The 20,517-nt window shown below is 39.2% G+C and overlaps 1 protein-coding gene across 1 annotated transcript; it reads left to right on the top strand.

The window, feature by feature from the left end:
* Positions 1–390: 390 nt before the first annotated feature.
* LOC311500869 (inactive pancreatic lipase-related protein 1-like) lies at positions 391–14,185 on the top strand (the record flags this gene model as incomplete). The annotated part of the gene is made up of 12 exons (XM_084562498.1): positions 391–888; positions 2,163–2,314; positions 2,425–2,541; positions 2,925–3,059; positions 3,559–3,667; positions 4,467–4,586; positions 4,679–4,795; positions 5,855–5,973; positions 9,512–9,641; positions 10,362–10,476; positions 12,637–12,804; positions 14,116–14,185. Exons 1-12 carry the CDS (start codon positions 834–836, stop codon positions 14,183–14,185), a joined length of 1,407 nt encoding a protein of 468 aa, XP_084418624.1. The 5' UTR covers positions 391–833.
* Positions 14,186–20,517: the final 6,332 nt, after the last annotated feature.

Below are 20,517 nucleotides of genomic sequence, written 5' to 3'. Positions count from 1 at the left end.
TTAAAAAAACATTAATTTCAGTGCATCAAAATGAGCAAGTCTGACTTTAAATGCGTTAATTATATGATTTCTAATGTATTATTATGGGCAACATTTGGATAGACACGTGTGGAGTTGAGGATGCACCTGTACCTGTACAGTGTACATGGTATTTACAAGTCTGACATTATGAAGTTTGCATGAAACAAACAGTACGTGATTCTTAAGCTGTGGTGGGAGGAAATGAAAACCAGCACCGCTAAATGAGCAGGCAGCTTCTCTTGTACAGTAAATCAATAATCAACAAACAACAGATATTTCTACACTTTTTTTCAGTCAGCAGAATAAGTCATAGAACTGATATGTTTGTGAGCAGCTGTGAATGGTGATATCAGCTGCAGATTCGCCCTGACTGACTGTGCTGACTGTGTTGTTCACTGCTACTGATTAGTTCTGCCAGCTGCTGATACGGAACAAACTGATGATTATGAAATCTTGCTGAATGAAGATATCTACATGGGAAAATATGAACATTTGTCTCTCTCGAGATCTGCTTATGAACACATCTGTTCAAACTCTAAAATGGGCAAAATCATGAACTATGTATGAAGCATGCACACTTGCAACTAATAAGTCACCTTTTCTTACTTGCCACCCTTAGCATATCAGTGTTTCGGCCACCTGTGTGTTTCCCCACTACGTGGGTAAAAAAGCAGGTGGCTGGAGTATTTAAAACAGAGCAGAGTTCCGTACCTTCCTGTCTGCTCCTGAGGTGAGTGTATAGCAGGATCATATTCATATCTTTGTTACATTTTTCTCCAACCCAATATTCTAATTCTATGTGTGTGTAACAGATGTCTCTGATGTGGAGTTTGGGTTTGTGCTGCTTCCTCGTTGGCGCATCGTATGGTAAGCTGACTTAAATGTTTGGATTCAATTTCAGTGGAATGAAAGTGAGCATTAGAGTTAAGGAGGGGTATTTTTGTTGTATTTCTCCAAATTCAGGCTACTTATTTTCTTTATCGGAAAGCTCTTAATGCACAGGCGCTATTTTTCTTCCTCATAAAATGTTTCTTTTAATTAATTTTTTCCAAAATGAAATTGTATTCCACACTGTCTGACATCATCATACAGTAAATATTCACTTGTGGCAGTTTTCAGTGAAGCCAAATGACTGAGTGGGATGGATCTGCTAGCAGCTATTAGAGTCATATAGTATAAGATCAATTAAGTAACATGCTTCATGTGAATGTTATTCTTTTGATTTGACCTTTCTAGTACATAGTAGATGTAAGGACTATAATCCGAACATAAAAACAATTTAAAGTTGAATGTTTCACTGCCACTAACCCCCCAAAAAAACAGAGCTATCGACACAGCTGCAATATCATCCCATGGCTGCAGTCACAAGCAGCTCTGGCAGTTGTCCACCACAGAGCTATTGAACCAGCTTCTTTACTTTTCCCTCCATCTACAATGATGCAGACTTGCACAGAAGCATCTGCTACATGTGCATGGACTCTCAGTGTGTTTACAACATTAACCTGATACTGTGCCATAGTCTCAGTGTGGGTCAGAGGAAATTCACTGTGATTGTTTCTGAGGTACAAACTGGGAACTTGGTGAGGTTCGACTCGAATCTGTGTGATGTATCCACGTCAGGTTCTTGGTCTACATATGAGATTTCTATTTTTTATTGATTTTTTATTTATTGATTTTTTTACTTTTTACATTTGTTGTGTCAAACTTTATCCCTCACGACACATTTGTCTTTACTGCCTGTGCTTGCATGACTATGTGGCTCTCACACTGAGCTCAGGAGTAATGTTCTCTCTGGCTATCCTGGATTAAATTGCTTTAGAAAACCATCTAATGAATTTTTAATTTGCCTGAATTCATGAATGAACAAAAAGAATAAAACCAAATAAATGGAGAACATGCTGTGACCTTGGCAGTACAAATCATGTAACCTTCATGAACTCCTTCCACAAAGATAAGCTGTTTGCTGCTTCAGCCTATGTTTCTTCCTCAGTGGTCTGCTGCACATGTCAGTTTGAGCTTCAAATGACAATGGACAATCTGAGTTGTCATTATTGAATATAAAACTGTCAAGATCACTGTGAAATTTTTCCATTGGTGAAGCATGATGGTGTCATTCAGAGGTACATTCTCCACATTAACAGCGGCTGAGGTCTGCTATAATGAGCTGGGCTGTTTTGATACCACGCCTCCCTGGGGGAACACCGACCAGAGACCTGTTTCCGCCCTGCCCTGGCGCCCTGAAGAGATTGGGACACGCTTCCTCCTCTTCACCCCGAAAAACCAGTACTACCAGGCAAGGAGGGGGGTTGATTGTCAGAACTGTTGTTTCTCACCAGTGTCATGTACGCATATAGACCATGAGTGTGCACACATATTCATCATTGCTTTTCAAATGAATTTCAGGAGATAACAGACCAGACCATCGATGCATCCAACTACAGTGGGTTGAGAAAAACTAAATTCATCATCCCTGGTTATTTGGTAAATGGAGATGAGGACTGGCCTCAAGACATGTGTAAGGTAAATTGCTCTAAACTTAAAACAATAAATACATTTCCAGTCTTTCATGCTCTGGACCTGTCTGCCATCTAGTGAGCACACTGCAAAAATATTTCCCGCAAACCACCTTCTAACAGAAGATACTAAGAATAACAGAACAAACTAAATCTGACTCTGTTAACAACAGAGCAAGACTGACAGTTTAAAAGTTGGACTAGTAAAACCCAAATGATCTGCACTGACATCTAGTTGGTAGGAGATGCAACCAAGTTCAGAGGTTCAGTGGCTCAAAAGTAAATGTGAGGAAAAATAGACACATTTAGTTCTTTTCGCCTGTTCTTTTCAAGGAGCAAGTGCTCTCCTTGTAAAATAAATGCTAATAAAGTTGTTGTGTGTGCTTGTAGGCTATGGTGCAGCAGGAGAATGTGAACTGCATTGTTGCGGAGTGGAAGAATGGAGTGAAGACTCGGTTCACTCAGGCTGTCAGTAATGCCAGGGTGGTGTCTGCACAGGTGGCCTTCATGATGATATACCTCATGGTATGTATAGTGCATCATTATCTCTCAGCGACTGGTTTAATCTATAGGTTACAACAGCAAAACACACAACAAGCAGTGGACTAGGACCTGCAGAGCTGCAACATGACATATCTTTTCTCGCATTTATTTTTTTCTGTCTACACTGTAAAGGTTACAATTGAACTGCCATTTATCAAACCCCTCAAATCATGTATCCGAGCATACAGTGTATGGATATTTTAGCTGACACAGACCAAGAGTTTATTAGACCAGTCTCTCATAGTGTGACAGCCAATAAACTCAAATGACTTTTGTTTTTGGACCGAGAAATGTGAAGCGTTTCGATACAACTGCAGAACATCAGTGTAATCAAAGAAGCAAAAAATTTAACTTAAAGTTTCACAACAGATGGGTCGGGTCGGGGGATAGTCCCATGGAGGATGAAGGAGTGTCTGTTCACTGTGTGTGTGGCAGATACTGCGTCTTTGAATAATAAATAAATAAATGTCACTTGACGCAGGGCCACTTCAGACAGACTTCTGATAGGTTCCACATTATTGGACACGGCCTGGGAGCTCACTCTGCAGGAGATGTTGGTAGAAGAATCCCTGGCATTGCACGCATCACAGGTGAGTCAACAATAGCTGGTAAATATAATTGTATTATGATATACCTAAATTTATAATGGGTGAAATACTACACAATATTCACACCATATTTATGCGACAAGTGACCATTACCTGCTATTCTAAAATACATCTAAAATGCAACAATATCTCTTCTGTTTAGAAAATGTTCAGACTCCAACATTTTGACTGGGCAAAGCGGCACCAGGTTCACTTACAACAACGTGTATATGTATATTTTATACACACTTCTGTATTGCTGTAACAGGTCTTTGTGTAGGCTGGTTCAGCTGCACCAGAACATCTTCCAGTCAGGAGTAGTCAGACTTAGACTAGATAAACTTAATTGATCCACAAGGGAAACTGCTTGGTCACAGTAGCTTAGTTGCACATAAAAAAACACTCTTAAGAACCACAAGTAAAAGCAAGATTAAATAAAATAAAATGAAAATAAGTAAAATAAAATCTAGTAAAATAAAATAAAAAATAGTAAGCAAAAATGTACAGAATTACTATATGATGTACAGAATTAGCATATGATGTACAGAATTAGCATATGAATTTCAAGTCCAGGCATAATGTCTGAATGTCCGTTACATCTCAGTGGTAGCTTAAATCTAACACTGAGTCATAAGACCCCCCCCCCTTAACATCCAGCTGACCACTTGTTAGATGCTCAGCCCGTCTAACAAGTGGTAAATATTGTGTAACTGCATAATCATATCTGGTGTACTATCAGTATCAGTATTTCTCCATTCCTTTAGATAAAATCCATAGATTGATATATCTTTGATTCATTTAGGACTGGACCCGGTTGAACCTTATTTCCAAGGCACTGATGTCTCCGTGCGTTTGGACACCAGCGATGCCACCTTTGTGGATGTCATTCACACAGATGGATATCCATTTGGCACCAAACTTGGTATTACTGATGATCACAAGTATTCTCTCAGTGTCTTCATTTTGCTTTCTAAAATCTTATGTCTCTGGAAAAACATGATTCCATTCCTGTAGGTCTCGGGATATCAGAGCCAGTGGGTCACATTGACTTTTACCCTAATGGGGGAGAACTGATGCCTGGATGCTCTGCCAACAGAGGCGATTCCACTGACCTCGACAGCATCTGGGAGGGTGAGATAAATCACAACACTCTTTACTTTCACTCTTCAAGTTTAGTAGACCTGTGATGTAATCACATTTTTTTAGTGCCCCCAAGTTAGTGAGTGTAATTCTTCACACTCGTAGGTCAGATAGTGTGTTTGGCAATCTTTTTTCTATTGTTGTGTGTAGTTATTGATGCTCTTTCAATTTCATTCTCACAACATGACCCAAATTTCTACCTTCCTTTTTGAAATTAACTTACAAACATGTGCTGTGACCTCTGGTCTCTGCGCTACACATCTGGTGTTCCGAAATTATTCTTGTCATTCATGACAAAAAGACTTATACATCCTATTTTCTCAACCATGCAACTTACAATGCACAGAGCCCTGTGGAATATTGGAGTTGTCCCAATGGAATAATTTTTAAATACGATGACGGCCTTCTTTTGATCTTTTGAAATGTGCCGCTGAGTAGCGAGGCTCAAGTGGCAACATTGGTGCCATGCCTGCGTCTCAGGGGTGGTGGGGGTGACGTTGGGGAGGGGTGGGAGAGGGGGTCACAGCTGAATCTGCCACTTTTGATCCTATAGATAAGAGAGAGAGAGAGAGAGAGAGAGTGGGAGCCAGGGCTGCATAGCTGGAGGTCCTGGGGCGCCTGTTGTTTGCTCTGTACTGGAAAAGAAAACAAAAGAATCCCTGACCTCTTTCTATGTCTGGCTCTCCCAAGACTGTCTCACATTCTTAACTCTGATTCTAACATTCTTAATATTATTGTGCTGTGACCTCTTGCTGAACCTATTTTCTGTTCAATTTAGGGCTAATATTTTCAATCATAGCAGGGCAGTTCTTGCCAGTTTGATAATATAATTGTCCCCTTCATAAACTTCCAAATGTTTCTCAGTGCTCAGCGATATATTCTCAATCTTGGCCTGAAATTAATTTACTGAACTATAGAATGTTAGTCTGCATTCATATCTCTCCCTTACTTTATGCTATCCTCCTCTAACCCTCTTCTAACACTATGTCCCTCCCCTTTCTCCTCCTCTTCCCCGTTACCTCCTTGTCATCTCATCCAATCTTTCACCAGGTACCTCAAACTTTGACCCCTGCAACCATGCCCGCGCCTACAAGTACTACACCGAGAGCATTGCTAAATCCCAAGGCTTTGTAGGATACCCCTGCTTTGACAAGGACACTTTTGCTGCTGTAAGTCTTCGGTTGAGTTAAGAGAGTTACCCCCGCTAACCCCCACTAACCTCCGCTGCGGCCGGCTGTGTTTCAGTAGGTAGAGCGGTTTGTTCATGAACTGACAGTTAGTGGTTCAAATCCTGTCACATGTCCTTGAGCAAGACACTGCTCCCGGTGCTTGGCATTGGCGTGTGAATGTGTATGTGCTTTTGTGAGTGAAAGGGTAGATGTGTCATTGAGACTGTAAAGCGTTTTGTGTACCAATAGGCAGAAAAGCACTTTATAAAACCAAGACCATTTACTACTAAATAATACTAGTTGCTGTAGCAATGGACAGTTTTTATTTTTACAAAATTTATCTAAAGACGCATTTAAAAAAAAAAATCAAATTGCAGAATGTTAAATAGCTTCCTTTTAAGTTTTGTTTAAAATAATTGAGATTAAATACTTTATTAAATAGAAATTAAACATCAATGACTTGTTTCAAATCTGATTTAACTGCACCTACAGTTAGCCTAGGAAAGGAAACAGGCTATAAGGTGAACACATGAAACATAACAATGAGCAGGTTCAAAATTTCACGCAATACAGAAAAAAAAACAAAAAACAGATCAATCACCAAAGTCATGACCAGTATCAAGTGGTTTTCAAAACTGTGGCAAGTCATGTCAGCTACACCGTTGCTGTAAATTCACAATGAAATATCAACAGTATAATCCTGTTATATCTAAATATAAAATATTACTGTAAATTTTAGTTTTAGTTAGTGAGAGGTAATATAACAGTGGTTTATATTACTGATAGCTCAAAGCAAAGTAAACAGTATTTTAACAGTATTTTTTTCATTGCACTGGGGAACAAAACTGAGTCCGTGAGTCCACACATGTTGAAATGGTGAATATTTATCCATCTCCATCTTGTGAACTAATTGGTGAGTACCATTTTTATTTTGCTTGTTAGCATAAGAAAATAGTTTTTCTTAACTGGATTGTTGTCAGACTGAGTCATTATCTGTGCCGATGCAGGCTCCCATTGCAATGCATTGCAATGGGAGCCTGCAATGGAATGGAAGCCAATATATGTGCCTGCATGTGCATGGCATATATTGTTTCACTAACAAGACCACGCCTCTTGATATTCAAAGAAGTTTATTTGACCAGGTTAAAGAGAAGGGAAAGATAGGAGATCGAAAGGAAGGGTCGAGGGGAAGGAAAAGAGAATTGAGTAGCGACAGATGATGATCCTTGGACGACTGGACGTAGGAAGCCAGGGAGAGAGATTCAGGGTGGGGCATATCTCTGGAGGCATCAGCTCCTTGACCCCCTGGTTCCTGCATGAATGAGGTGTCTTTGTAGCAAAGAATAATGCCAAGGAGTAATTTCTCAAGTTACAATGTTTAGAAAAAAAGATGTAAAAATAATTGCCTAAATCTAAAAATATGTACTGCGTGCATACACATACATGTTAAAAAACTTGCAAATACCTCAGATATATCATTTGTGGGGGAAACAAAGTGTAAATTAATCTTAATTAACTGGTAGTCCTTTGCCTACATATTACTGTAAAGGTGTAAAATATCAGTTTTATGCTGTTATTGAAAAGACAGTAACAAAAACAGTAAATTTCAACAACAGCAAGATATCATTCATTTAACAGTAACTGGGTGGCAGCACTGTTGTTTTTACAGGAAAATCTTTAAGAGTGTAATTTTAAAAAGCTAGGAACAACTTTCATTCACTGCACCCCGTGAGGGAGGAACCCATACAGAATATGTTTGATCGAAGGCAAACATATTTTGGGACCAATCTTGCCCATTTGTAGTTAAATTGTGTAACCCAGGCCTGCAAGGCTGCATGCATTTTACATGATCAAAAATCAACAGGTAGATATAACATTGCTGATGTTATATCTACCTGTAATTCTTTCTGAAGCATTTGCGCCGCACTTCTAGTTACTTGGGCTTTTTTGCTCTGCGCAGTGTGCTGGACTTGTAAATCAAAATTGTGACCTTCACAAATTTGTTTTGAGCCTTAAGACCTACAGTCTGGTTGATGGAGTTCTTGTTATTTTTCTCTGCACTTTGAACATCTTTTCCAGTGAAGTTAAATACTTCCAGAAGCTCAAAATACTGCATTAAAATACTGTGTGTCATTGGCCCCAGAGCCATTCCACTCATTTACCAGTTCAATAGGTACACTAGTGAAAACAAATAAATCGTCATGCCTATTATAATGGTCAGTTAATGTTAAAACAGAAAAGTGTTATAATATCTGATCATGTTGGAGGATGTAGTTTGTAGTGCTGTTAAACTGGATTGAATTAAGCACTAAAGTGATTCTGTTATTTAGCCTAGCCCATTGACTACAATGGCAAAATAACAGAAACATGTCAGCACAATTCAAAAAAAAATAGTTATATAAACCACTACCCCCACAATGACAACACAGTGGAATCAACAGCTCTCGGTTGTTTGAAACAAAGGCTGAATACAAAAACAGCTTTTTGTTCCTACACTGTTTAATCTAGACCTAAAATCAAATCCAGAGCTCTGACCAGATAATTAAACATAATAATTAAACAATTGTTAGAAACAGCTCTGCACTCTGGCCTATGGAAGCTGAACATGTATGAGAACTGATTGATTTACTTCACTCTCTTGAGTGAATCTACTAGTTGAAATAACTGACTTTTTTAAGGCAAGGGCACTGGTACAAAGACATTGGTATAGATATTTGTGCTGTGGACATTTAGAGAGTGGTAAAATCGAAATCAAAGATTTTTGTTTTGCTGCAAAAATACACAAATTTGTGAAATAAATTCTGTCTGAAGGATCCACTTAAACAGAATGGGACATGAAATGTGTACATACAGTGTAGAGAAGGTTTAATGATCCTAGTAAAGCTTCAAGTGATAGAGGCTACAAACAAAGGATCTAGGAGGCCCTCAGTTTAAAATGAGGCTCAGACCAAAAAAAAAAAAAAAACAACAGGAGGAGTGGTGGCCCATATCTCCACCATCCCAGCATGCGTGGGAGACGGCCACCTGTTGCTGCTGTATGACACTGATATGGCTGCAAACCATTTATTTGGTTTTAGAAGTTGATTAGGCAAGATTGGATTTTTGTTGCAGTGGATGGGGCAGTGTAAATGGTCTTCCCTCACGTCTTCCATGGAGAGGCCTTCTAACTGCAGCTGTTGGCTTTAATGACAGTTTATCCCCGCTTTGGACACATGTCCCGATCAAAGGAGCCAAGAATGACCTCATGTGACTATGTCCCTGTTGAGAGATGACAGCACCTCCTTGTCATTCTCCTCATAAACGCTCTCTAGTGTTATTCCTGCAGCCATAGTTGATGGCCACGCTGTCAGCCTGTGCAATTCCAGTGCAAATTCACTGTCATATTTATAGGGTGGCAATCTGCATCATTTTAAGGGAGTATAAGGGGAAAAGTCTTTTATGGTTGTCACTTTTCCCCTGACTGTTCATTGACAGGAGAAGACTCTTAATCACAGGGTGAGATCATTCTTCACACCTCACCATGTCCTTGTCTTCACAGGGAAAGTGTTTCCCATGCGTAGACAGCACATGTCCTCTGATGGGCCACTATGCTGACAGGTTCACTGTGACCGATGGCATTTCAAAGGCGAAGTACTTCCTCACCACAGGCAGTTCAAAGCCCTTTGGCCGTAAGTACCCTGCCTTTCCTGTCCTGATAAAAATAACAGCATGACTTACACACAGAGTGGAAGAACTCACTGTTTAGAAAACAGTGTGAAGAAGCATTGAAAACTTTTCTTATCCTTACAGTAAAAAATGGTATTTCCACTTTTAGTGTTTTTCATGAGTTCAGCTCAGTTGAAGGTTATCACACTGTACAGTTTCTTATAAACTGGTAACATGCTTCATCAAGAGTAGGATAACATCCTTTGCTACTGAGTTTGGGTCAAAAATGCACCATAATAATGCACCATTATAGTGTCAATAAAAGATCAGTTAAGAAGTGCTGGACAGTTCAATGTTATGTTGTCTTTGTCTGGACCTTTGAGTATGTCATATTTAAAAGTTCTGAGAGTTAGGCATTGCACATTTTTAGAATGCAAAAGTGCAGGATGTGCTTACCATTGCTTCTGGAGGGCTGGGTGAAAGTAAAACGATCTAATTATACAATCTGTTTATAATGTATTGGACTGCTGGATACATGTGAATGATGGGTATGTACAGTATGAAAACATGACTCATCCTTCAGTTTCCACTTTAATAGTACATCTCAGTGCATTAATGGTACATACCAAACTTTGCGAGATCTGTTTGTACTTTTTTCATCAATTTCACATCAACAACAAATCTTGCTGTGAGTTAATTAGGCATGTATAATTAGGAATGTTGTTACTTATTTCTATTTCTAGGTCACATCTATAAAATGGCATTAACCTTGGATGGACCCAGCTGGCCTAACCTGGGCATACTGTATGTGACTCTCGCTGGAACGAGGCATAGCACCAAGGAGTTCCAGCTTCACATGTAAGAATATTACTACATTGTTTTATTATGGACATGACTGTCATTTTAGCACCATGTTGTATATAAGAGTTCTTATTTGTTCTTGCTCTTATAAGAAGAACTCAGAAAGCCAGATAACCCCTGTGCTGTATCAGATAAAAGATTTTGGACATTGATGTTGTTAAAAAACAAAACAAAAACCTTACCTTACAGTTCATATTGTACAGTCTGACATACGGTGTTATCAATGTTACTATACTACCTATCAGTTACTATACTAACTATCAGTTAACAATACTATCTATGAGTGTTACTGTACAACCTATCAGTTACCATACTTCCTATCGGTGTTACTATACTTTCTAAACTGGAAGGATAGTGGGGAACCATTGTCTTCGAGGAAGAAATGTGGTCAGAAAAAAATTCTGATTGGCTGTGGTCGACTATCACTTAAACGTTTGGTGAAATCAGATCGAAGAAAAACAACAGTAGAACTCAGGGCTATGTTAAATAGTGAAAGTAAGAGCATTTCCACATGTATAATGTGAAGGGAACTCAAGGGATTGGGACTGAACAGCTGTGTAGTCTTAAGAAAACCACTAATCAGTGAGGCTAACTGGAAAAAAAGGCTTCAATTTGCTAGGGAGCATAAAGATTGGAAAGATTGGAAGAAGGTCATGTGGTCTGATGAGTCCAGATTTACCCTGTTTCAGAGTGATGGGGGCATCAGGGTAAGAAGAGAGGCAGATGAAGTGATGCACCCATCATGCCTAGTGCCTACTGTACAAGCCTGTGGGGGCAGTGCTATGATCTGGGGTTGCTGCAGTTGGTCAGGTCTAGGTTCAGCAACATTATGTGTCCAAAGAATGAGGTCAGCTGACTACCTGAATATACTGAATGACCAGGTTATTCCATCAATGGATTTTTTCTTCCCTGATGGCACGGGCATATTCCAAGATGACAACACCAGGATTCATGGGGCTCAAATTGTGAAAGAGTGGTTCAGGGAGCATGAGACATCATTTTCACACATGGATTGGCCACCACAGAGTCCAGACCTTAACCCCATTGAGAATCTTTGGGATGTGCTGGAGAAGGCTTTGCGCAGTGGTCAGACTCTCCCATCATCAATACAAGATCTTGGTGAAAAATGAATGCAACACTGGATGGAAATAAATCTGGTCACATTGCAGAAGCTTCTTGAAACAATGCCACAGTGAATGTGTGCTGTAATCAAAGCTAAAGGCGGTCCGGCAAAATATTAAAGTGTGACCTTTCTTTTTGGCCAGGCAGTGTATCAGAATCAGAATCAGAATCAGAATACATTATTAGGCAGGCAGACTTGAGAGACACAGCAGCATGGCATAAAAATTCAAGGGACAAACAAAGTAATACAGGTATATGTGTGTTGCATATATGAACAGTGTATTAGTAGCCAAATAATTATATACCATGTAGTACCATTTGGTCTATACACTGTATAAGAATGGTTGCCAGATACAGTTTTTTCCCATATCTGCTCCATATAAGAGTTTGGCGTGTATTGGTGTGTTTATGACAGTCTGAGCACTGATGGAATAACTTTCAATAAATACAGTTGTTCATTATGACTTACATTATCATTTTGACATTTTTATTAGTTTGTTTTATTTGCATCCTTTTGTAACTGCACACCTTCTGCACATGATATGGAGTCCTTGGATATATGTAGCTACAGAGTCCTCAACGAAGAACTGAAGAAATTGCGATTCATTTCATTTTTTTAAGAGGGCCTCATTTCCTGAAGTAGTACAAGTACCAGATGTTTGCATTGACACTGGGCACGGAATTTGAGCACAGTTTCCCACATGCTGATAAATAAATAAAATGTGTTTGTATAAGGATATGTACCAGATGTCAAAGACAATGATACCAGCATTTGCTAATTTAGAGAGTATTCCCTCACACATTGAGAAAGAAAATGTTACATTTTTGTATCCAAACTAATTTTATTTGTTTTAATCTTCACAAGGGACATTTTTAGGAAATACTTTTGCTTAAGTTAAGTGATATTGTCCCCATTGCATTGGTTATTTTATGTTTTTACAATGAAGTACTATATTTCTGCGTAATGTGGAATAGCTGCATGTAATGAATGAACAAATAATCCTCATGGTTACTGTGTTGTGACATGTTCTCCAGAGGTACATTAGTTCCTGGACAGATGTATGCCATGCAGATCGAAGCAGATGTGGATGTGGTTGAAGTGACAGCGGTGAAGTTTCGGTGGAACAACCACATCTTTAGCCCCTTGAACCCCAAGTACGGAGCATCCATAGTGGAGTTGCACAGAGGAAAAGACAACAAGATGTAAGTTTGTTTTTTATCTGTAAACGCTGCTGTCAGGCAGCTCATATCTAATGGCACAAAGAGTGCAAATCAAACACACCTAGCCAGTGTAGGGGCATATAAACAATGAATTCAAGCTAAACATATTACAAACTAGATTTGCACATGCCAGTGCTCCAATTAGAACTGTTCCTTGTTAGCTTGAGCAGAAGAAAATGGACTATAATATAAAATAAACTAATACACAAACTAACCATGGTCTACATATACAGTACCGCTATCAATATGGGACCTCAAACATCATACTGTTATATATCAGTTTATCTTAATGACATTTACTGGAGGTTTTAGTGGTGGGTTCCATCTCACAAATGTGAGTTTCATCTTTGAAAAATGTTTCACACACTGGGCGTACATGAAAAGAGATTTTGAATTAACAGTGTAATCAATTTAATTAAAATAGAGAAGTACATTTGTCGTTGAATGTACTGTTTCTGTAAACAGAAACCCTTACTGGGTGGGCATGTCAGGATATTCCAAACCTGGCACAAATGAATGAATTAATCTAAAACTAGCCATCATTTTTAAGTTCTAATTCAAACAATACAATTTTATTAAAAAAGGCCATTTTTGTGCAGCAAAAAGAGTATAAATGTATGAAATAAAGAAAACGTTTAGTTTCTAAGATTAAGGGTTTTAGATGGTGACCAGAAGAAGAATGTACCCAGAGAAACTGCAAGCAAATCTATTATATATATATATATATAATATATAAAAAAATATTATATATATATAATCCCTCTGTTGCAAGAATATTTTTTAAACACAATAAGCTCTCTTCCACTGTATGTGTGGCTGTGTTGTGGAACAGCAGCTGTTCCTGTGCCACAGTGTACACAAATAAGCTTTGACCACTAGAGGGCAGCAAGTGACTGTCTCTAGTGCCCTCTAGTGGTAATGGCAGCTGTGGAGTGGGGATGGGGAGGCTCCATCCTGTGTCAGCACTGTTCATATCTTTACATTGCATCTGTCAGTTGAAATAATGTTAAGTGGTTGACGCATTAAATGAGAATTATTTTAATTAAAGAATTATTTATTGATTTTGGAATTATCTGAGTTGATACAGCTCATATTTTCAGTCAGGACAGACACATTTCAAACAATAACAGTTGACCAGAACCCATTCCACAGTAGCATGTCTGAGTCAGAGGCAACTCCACTGCTGATACACATTTATACAACCGATACTTGAATCCCAATGTTGATTCAAATTCCCTTCTACAGTGTGTCACTCAGTCTCTGTCTCTTTTCATCTCCATTCTTCCTTCATAGCACCCACTTCTGCGGAACAGAAAACGTGGAAGAGAACGAGATCCAGTCCGTGCTTCCATGCCAGTCTTAATCAGCCACAATGACTGAGTCACGCAGGGTCTTTCAATAAAGATTTTGCATTTAAAACTATTCAGCCTTCTCTGTTTTCACCCTTTGTGCTGTTGTGCAGAATGTAGCAGCTTTACACAATGATCAGACAATAAAGGCAGTGTGATGAGAGCACTTACATCGCCAGTTCAACTGTCTGTTTAAGTCTTGTTCATGTTTGATGCCTCAAGATTAACATAAGCTTTCACAAAAGAGGACTATTATGTTAAATGTAGCTCTACGACATTTGGACATACTGTTTTTCATTCAAGGTAGGTTGGAATAATTTAACAATGAGTACACATAATACAGGTACAAAAAACAACAATAAAGAGACAAAAAGACAAACACAAACAGACATTTAGACACTAAAACCAACAAACACAAAATCAGCACAGACAAAGACTACTGGAGATTCAAAGTATGTTCAAACTGACACAAAACGAACAGTGAGACAGGACAACCACAAAGAAATACAAAAGAATCACAAGCTCTTCACTGAAATGGCATGTCATTTTGTGTCTATTTCAGTTTTGTGTGTCTTATGATGGTAATGATGAAAATGTAACAGCATAGATCAAGTACACAAGAACTACTTTCAATGTGGACAAACTGTAAGGTCTCCCAAAATCCATAAACTGGGATGAAATCGAGGAAAGCATCTCTAAGTGCAAACTTACGATCATCATTCATTAGTTAGCCTTCTTTGTAGCAGAGAATTCAAACCCATCCCTGACAACTTCTTTCCTATTTCTAGTCCTATTACTGCAGTGTTATTACTGTCAGTTTAACAGGCTCAGTGGGAGCAGCAGTACGAGGGATACTTCACATGTCCGACTGTTAACGTCCCTTGTCTTTCTCTGGCTTCACAAAGCTAGCTGTTCCTCACTGCCAAGGCCTGTCAGGACAAGGAGAGGGTAAATATTACCCTTATTAATGTTGAAAGACATCAGACTCCATTTGTGCAAACACAAATCAACAGTAAATTACATGGTGGGGTCTCTGCTTTCTCCTGCTCATTTGGATACAGAATGGTCCTGGAAAAAATCTTGTCTAATGTGTCACATATATCTGTAATTCCAAAAGTCCTTTGCATGTACGTGTGTACATGTGTATGCATGTATCTGCGTGTGTGTGTGTGTGTGTGCGCGCGCGCGTGTGTGTCTACAAAGCACTTATTAATCTGTCCGTGGCCTTTCCTGGGCTTATGAAGTCCTGATTGTGTGTCATTGTTTTGGCTTCATTTATTTGAACACACACCCCATAATCACGCTTGCAAATATACGGCTTTAAAAAGGCGAGCTGCCATTTTCATCATGGCACTAACAAAGTGCATTTGAAATCACTCTGACTTCCCCTGAGCTGAGCCATCAGTGCTCACACAATACCAATCAGAAAGAAAACTCTTGGCTTCAAAGCTTGAAGCTTGACTACATTAATAATATTAATAAAACAGCAAATTGAATGTGTGGGCTAAGAGGTGGGGGGAGAAAGTGTCTTGAAATCCTCTAAAGACATCCGTCTTTGTCTCTGACTCTTGTTTCTCTTTTCATTATTGACTCATTGAAAGTGAAGGCTAATGACAAAATAGCGGGCTAATTCCTGTAATTATGTGTGTTTGTCAGACGAAATTTGCGAATGACAGCGCTTCTTTTCTGATCTTTAAGCCAGCAGCTTCGGGGGTGGCATTGTTACTAACAAAGCATTTAAAGACAGGTTATGAATTAGTGAGGTATAGATGTAGGTGGCAAAAGAAAAATAGCTCCCCTGAGGAAAGCTTACACAACAAACTTAACCCCTGGCCGTTTGCTGGAATTGCGCTGCCGTCAAAAACAGTTAAGAAAAATATCACATGACGGCTGTTAGGGCAAAGTTGAAGCAAAATCAAGACGGAAATGTTCAAAAGCATATATTCTGTTAAATGATGTTTCGGTATATGGGGCAAAGCTAAAAGGAGCACAGACACACTAAACTGCCAAAGGGTTTTAAGGATTTGTTCACCATCTTCCCAAAGAAGTCATATGAAGAGGTTAAATCTATTTGACTTCCATAATAAAACTATTTTGAATACCACAATATGTTTTGACCTTCATAATAAATGGATTCAGAAATAATATGAGAGTACACAAAGGAATCTATTATCGTGAGCAGGAGGGAGGTTGAATAGAGACGGCTCTTTCAGACAGGCTCGGTGCAGACTTTTTAAAGCACACACTGACTGTTTTGTGCTGAGGTTGCTTTGCACTGATATTTGACTGTTTGAGAAGACGACTACTGCAGTGTTTTTCAAAGTATGTGATTCCATACATTTTCATAGTTCAAAGACTGTTTTTTATATATATATATATTTAAAGTTTGAGATACTGATTCATTGTAAACATTCGCTCTGTGTTTGGTCAGGCACAGTGGTTGCAAGGTGAACTCCAAGCCTCTGTAGCAGACATAATTCACTCTGGTAAGGTTGAGTTCTGATGAAAGTGAGACACAATAAACATCACTGTGGAAACAGATTTCACTTGCCTTGGAATCAAATGCCAACAATAGCATTCCACATCAAGTACCCAGGTGCTGTGTCACAATAAACTCTGTGACAGGCCTGTGCAATAAGAAAATGTGTCTGAAATATGTGCCTTCTTTTTCCTAAATTTGGACAAAAAGATCAATTCATAGGTAAAGAGAACTGCTGTTGCAGCTTGCTCCTGTTTTAATGCATATGCAATTTGCACAGAAAAAGCGAAGAATTTAAATATTTTTGGGTTTTATTACATACAATCCATGTAAAGTAGGAACTGGATCCAGTAGTTCTATTTTTTTACTGTGCATAGACACTGATGTAAGTGTATTTAGATATGGAACATGAATGTAAACAGACTGATCATAGCTAATGTGTCCTACTCATAGACTGTATATAAATATGGACAATGCGTCCCCACTTCCTTGCACTGGCCAAACTGATGCTAGTTTCCCGGGTATATGGGCGGCACCGTCTTGCGTGTTCGGAGCCAGAGTCTGTGCAGTACAGTGTGAGAGTGGAGCCACGCGGCGCCTTGTTATCAATGACCTGCCCACACTTCCATCAGACTCACTTGCGTTTTCATTTAATACTGCACTCTGCTCTACCTCCACCAGTTACACAGAAATGTTGGCTTATACACTGTACTGATTTATTACATTTGTCACGGTCCTATGGACAATTTCACGCAGCGGTTGGCATGGCAACTTCTAGTCATCATAATGTCACACACTAAAACGAAACTTGTCCAAAAAACGGACACTTAAATATGCATCAGCATTATATTAACAATCTAAAATTAGAGAGTCAGAAAACACAATGGTTGTGATACAATAGAACTCAATAGAGTTCAGTTTTTCATCAAATCCCACATGTGTATGGGTTCTAATGCTGTGGTATGTGAGGCAATGGGTGTATTAATATCTATCTGTGTATGATTGCTGGCTGTGTGTTGTAGGTTTACTGTCATGGAGGTAAGTTTTAGAACAGCTCTGTGTTCACTTACTGGTTTGAAGAGCCTGTAACTCTGGACTGTTTCCACTGTGACTCAAGCCTCGCTGGCGAGAATGAGCACCGCTAATCGACAACTTGGTCTCACTGAGTCAACACCAGCCTGTGTGTATGCGTGCATGTGTGTGTGAAAGAAAGAGAGAGAGAGAGAGAGAGAGAGAGAGAGAGAGAGAGAGAGAGTGTTTGTAGGTGGGTGGGCAAGAGTGAGAGTGTGTGTGGATGTTAAGTGTTCGGGTGTACCTTTACACCCGAACACTTAAGGAGGTTACACAAATATTCAATTCAAACAAACAAATTTTAATGAAGTTACATTCCGTCTGTTTTCAGCCGAGCGAAGCTTTAACAAGCTCGGAGCGTGTCAAGCCCCCTGTTACTGTCCTATGATTTCATTGGTTAGTCATGTAGCTTTGAACCCTGCCATTAACTGGAAGAGAGCGTGTATGTGGGAGGGCAGTCGAGCTGGTAACTAAAGGGCCACTTGAAGAGTTTGGGTCCCTCCAGATTGCCGTGGCAACTACTGTACTTCATAGTTATTTGAGGGAAATCGGCCACACCTATCCAACCCTGTCACACTATCTCCACAGTCCCCTTCCCCTGACCCCGACACGTACACATACAGCACGTCCAAACTAAAAACAACCTTGCCCTGTAAAAGGTTGAGTGGCTCTCTACCTCCACTTCTGAAAGAATAATACACTCAGTGTGTAAATGTATTCTGGTTACTAAAAAAGTGCCCGTGTTTAGTTTCATATTCTGCTGGGTGAATCACGGATGGGGGTGTTTGAAGAGAACTAAAGGAAAACAATACTGTGAGTTTAATAGAAAATGGTTCCTTTAACCTACAAAGTACAGTAGAAACGACAAAAAGAGTTGTTTTTGTTTGTTTGTTTTTCAGTTAGGGTACAAATTGACTTACAATTTATCAGAAAAACCAAGGAAAAACAGAGGATCTTTGGAATGTGTCCCAAAGTGGACGCCATATTATATAAGGACTGGATAAATATATGTAACTCATCCAGCTCATCCCAATTCCCCTATTTGTGGCAAGCAATACACACAATGCACATATTTTATTTAAAAACATATTTTTCTGCCTCTCGCCTGATGACAGCTGGGATAGGCTCCAGCAGACCCCCGTGACCCTGAACAGGAATAAGCGGGTACAGAAGATGAATGAATGAATGAACATATTTTTCTTTTTCTGGCTGATGTAGAACAGTAAATTATCTTCAAATCCAAAACACATACAGTAGCTCAGAGTTTTGGTTTCATGTAGCATGTTGCTAATGTCAGGGGCTTGCCATAGAGAGGCAGTATGAGGCACTTAAACATGTTAAGGCTGCTGTTTATGTAGAAAATGTTCTTTACTAAGTAGCAAAGAGACAAACAGTTAAGATATTGTAGTTAGCCGTGCTGATATCATCTGTTCAAAAAAACACTGGAATTTCCAGCACGGCCATTAACAAGGTCTCATAAACTGTGAATACAAACAGACACTGAAATTTGCTGCAGCCATAAATATCATGTCTCCTGCATGAACTGACATAACAGACAGAGTAGATCCTTAGGTTCCTTCTGAACCTCATAAAGGGAGTGTGTTGGTGTGACAGTTTCAAACGCAGGGGTCTTTTGTAGCTCTTCATACACTGCTGATGGTGTGTGTTTCACCATCAGTACCAAAATAGTTTTAGTACATACAAATACATAGACGATTTGAAAGACTGAAAACGTTCCAGTGTCAATCCTCACTGAATCCACTTGGTGGCAGCGTTGCCTCACTAAGATTCCACCGTCTGTCCAGATTCAGGTCATCAACCCCAGGAGATGTGGTGGTGTAGAATCTTCAGCTGAAACTGGTCTTTAACAGTGAAACTACATGGCTTTAGTTTATGTAGCTGGAACGTACCTATATATGTTATAAATATGGCCGTGCCTCAGGTTTCTACTGGAACGTTGCTTCCTTTGCTGCACTGTGATAGTGGAATGTATCAGATCTAAGCTAAGATGCCGAAAGTCAAATTCCAAGAAAAGAGGGCCTTTCTCTGTATCAACCCGGTCCTAAGGCAGCGACAGTGCATGGAGCTCTAAAACACTTGGTGGCACCAAAGATGAGAGCACACAGTCAGAGGTTACATCAGCTGTGTCTATGTGTTTGCTACTCAGCTACTCAGTTGCTGAATTGAAGCGTCTCTCCATTGTTTTAAGACAAGCTATACCTTTAGGTGTGCAATCACCAAATGAAAAGTTTTTCAAAACTAATAGTACAGAGATTCTTAAACACTTTTCCACAACAAAGAATAAACAAAACTATAAATATCACTCGAATGTTTCAGGGCAGAAGGAATACTGGTTTGACACCGCGACCTAAACACAATTAAAATCCATTATTATTATTAAGGATTACTGAGCAGAAATGAAGAGATAACACCACAGAGAAAGGTTTGTTGAAATACACATACACTTTATTGGTGACCTGGCATTGATCAAAATACATCCATTATTGTGTGAAAACTGCAGGATTACAAGACATTTAGTTAACTCAAGATAAAAGAAACAAATTGTATTTGCATCAACAATAAAGGATTAAAGGAACAAAGTGTGTACATTGTGTAGCGTTCCAGAGTGACTAAGATGATCTTAACTACAAGCTCAGTCATTTTAGCTGCAAAATCTTCAGAATTGTTGTATATTCTAGTGCTAAGCAGATACGTATGCGATGCAAGCTGAAGAGACTGCAACCTCAAATCACATCCACTGAACCGCTTGACTTCAGACTGACTGGCCAAAATTGA

The sequence above is a fragment of the Chelon labrosus genome (genome assembly GCF_963514085.1).
Source record: "Chelon labrosus genome assembly, chromosome: 15".
NCBI lineage: Eukaryota > Metazoa > Chordata > Actinopteri > Mugiliformes > Mugilidae > Chelon > Chelon labrosus.
Note: the sequence above shows the minus strand (reverse complement) of the source record. Positions and strands in the feature narration are given on the sequence as shown.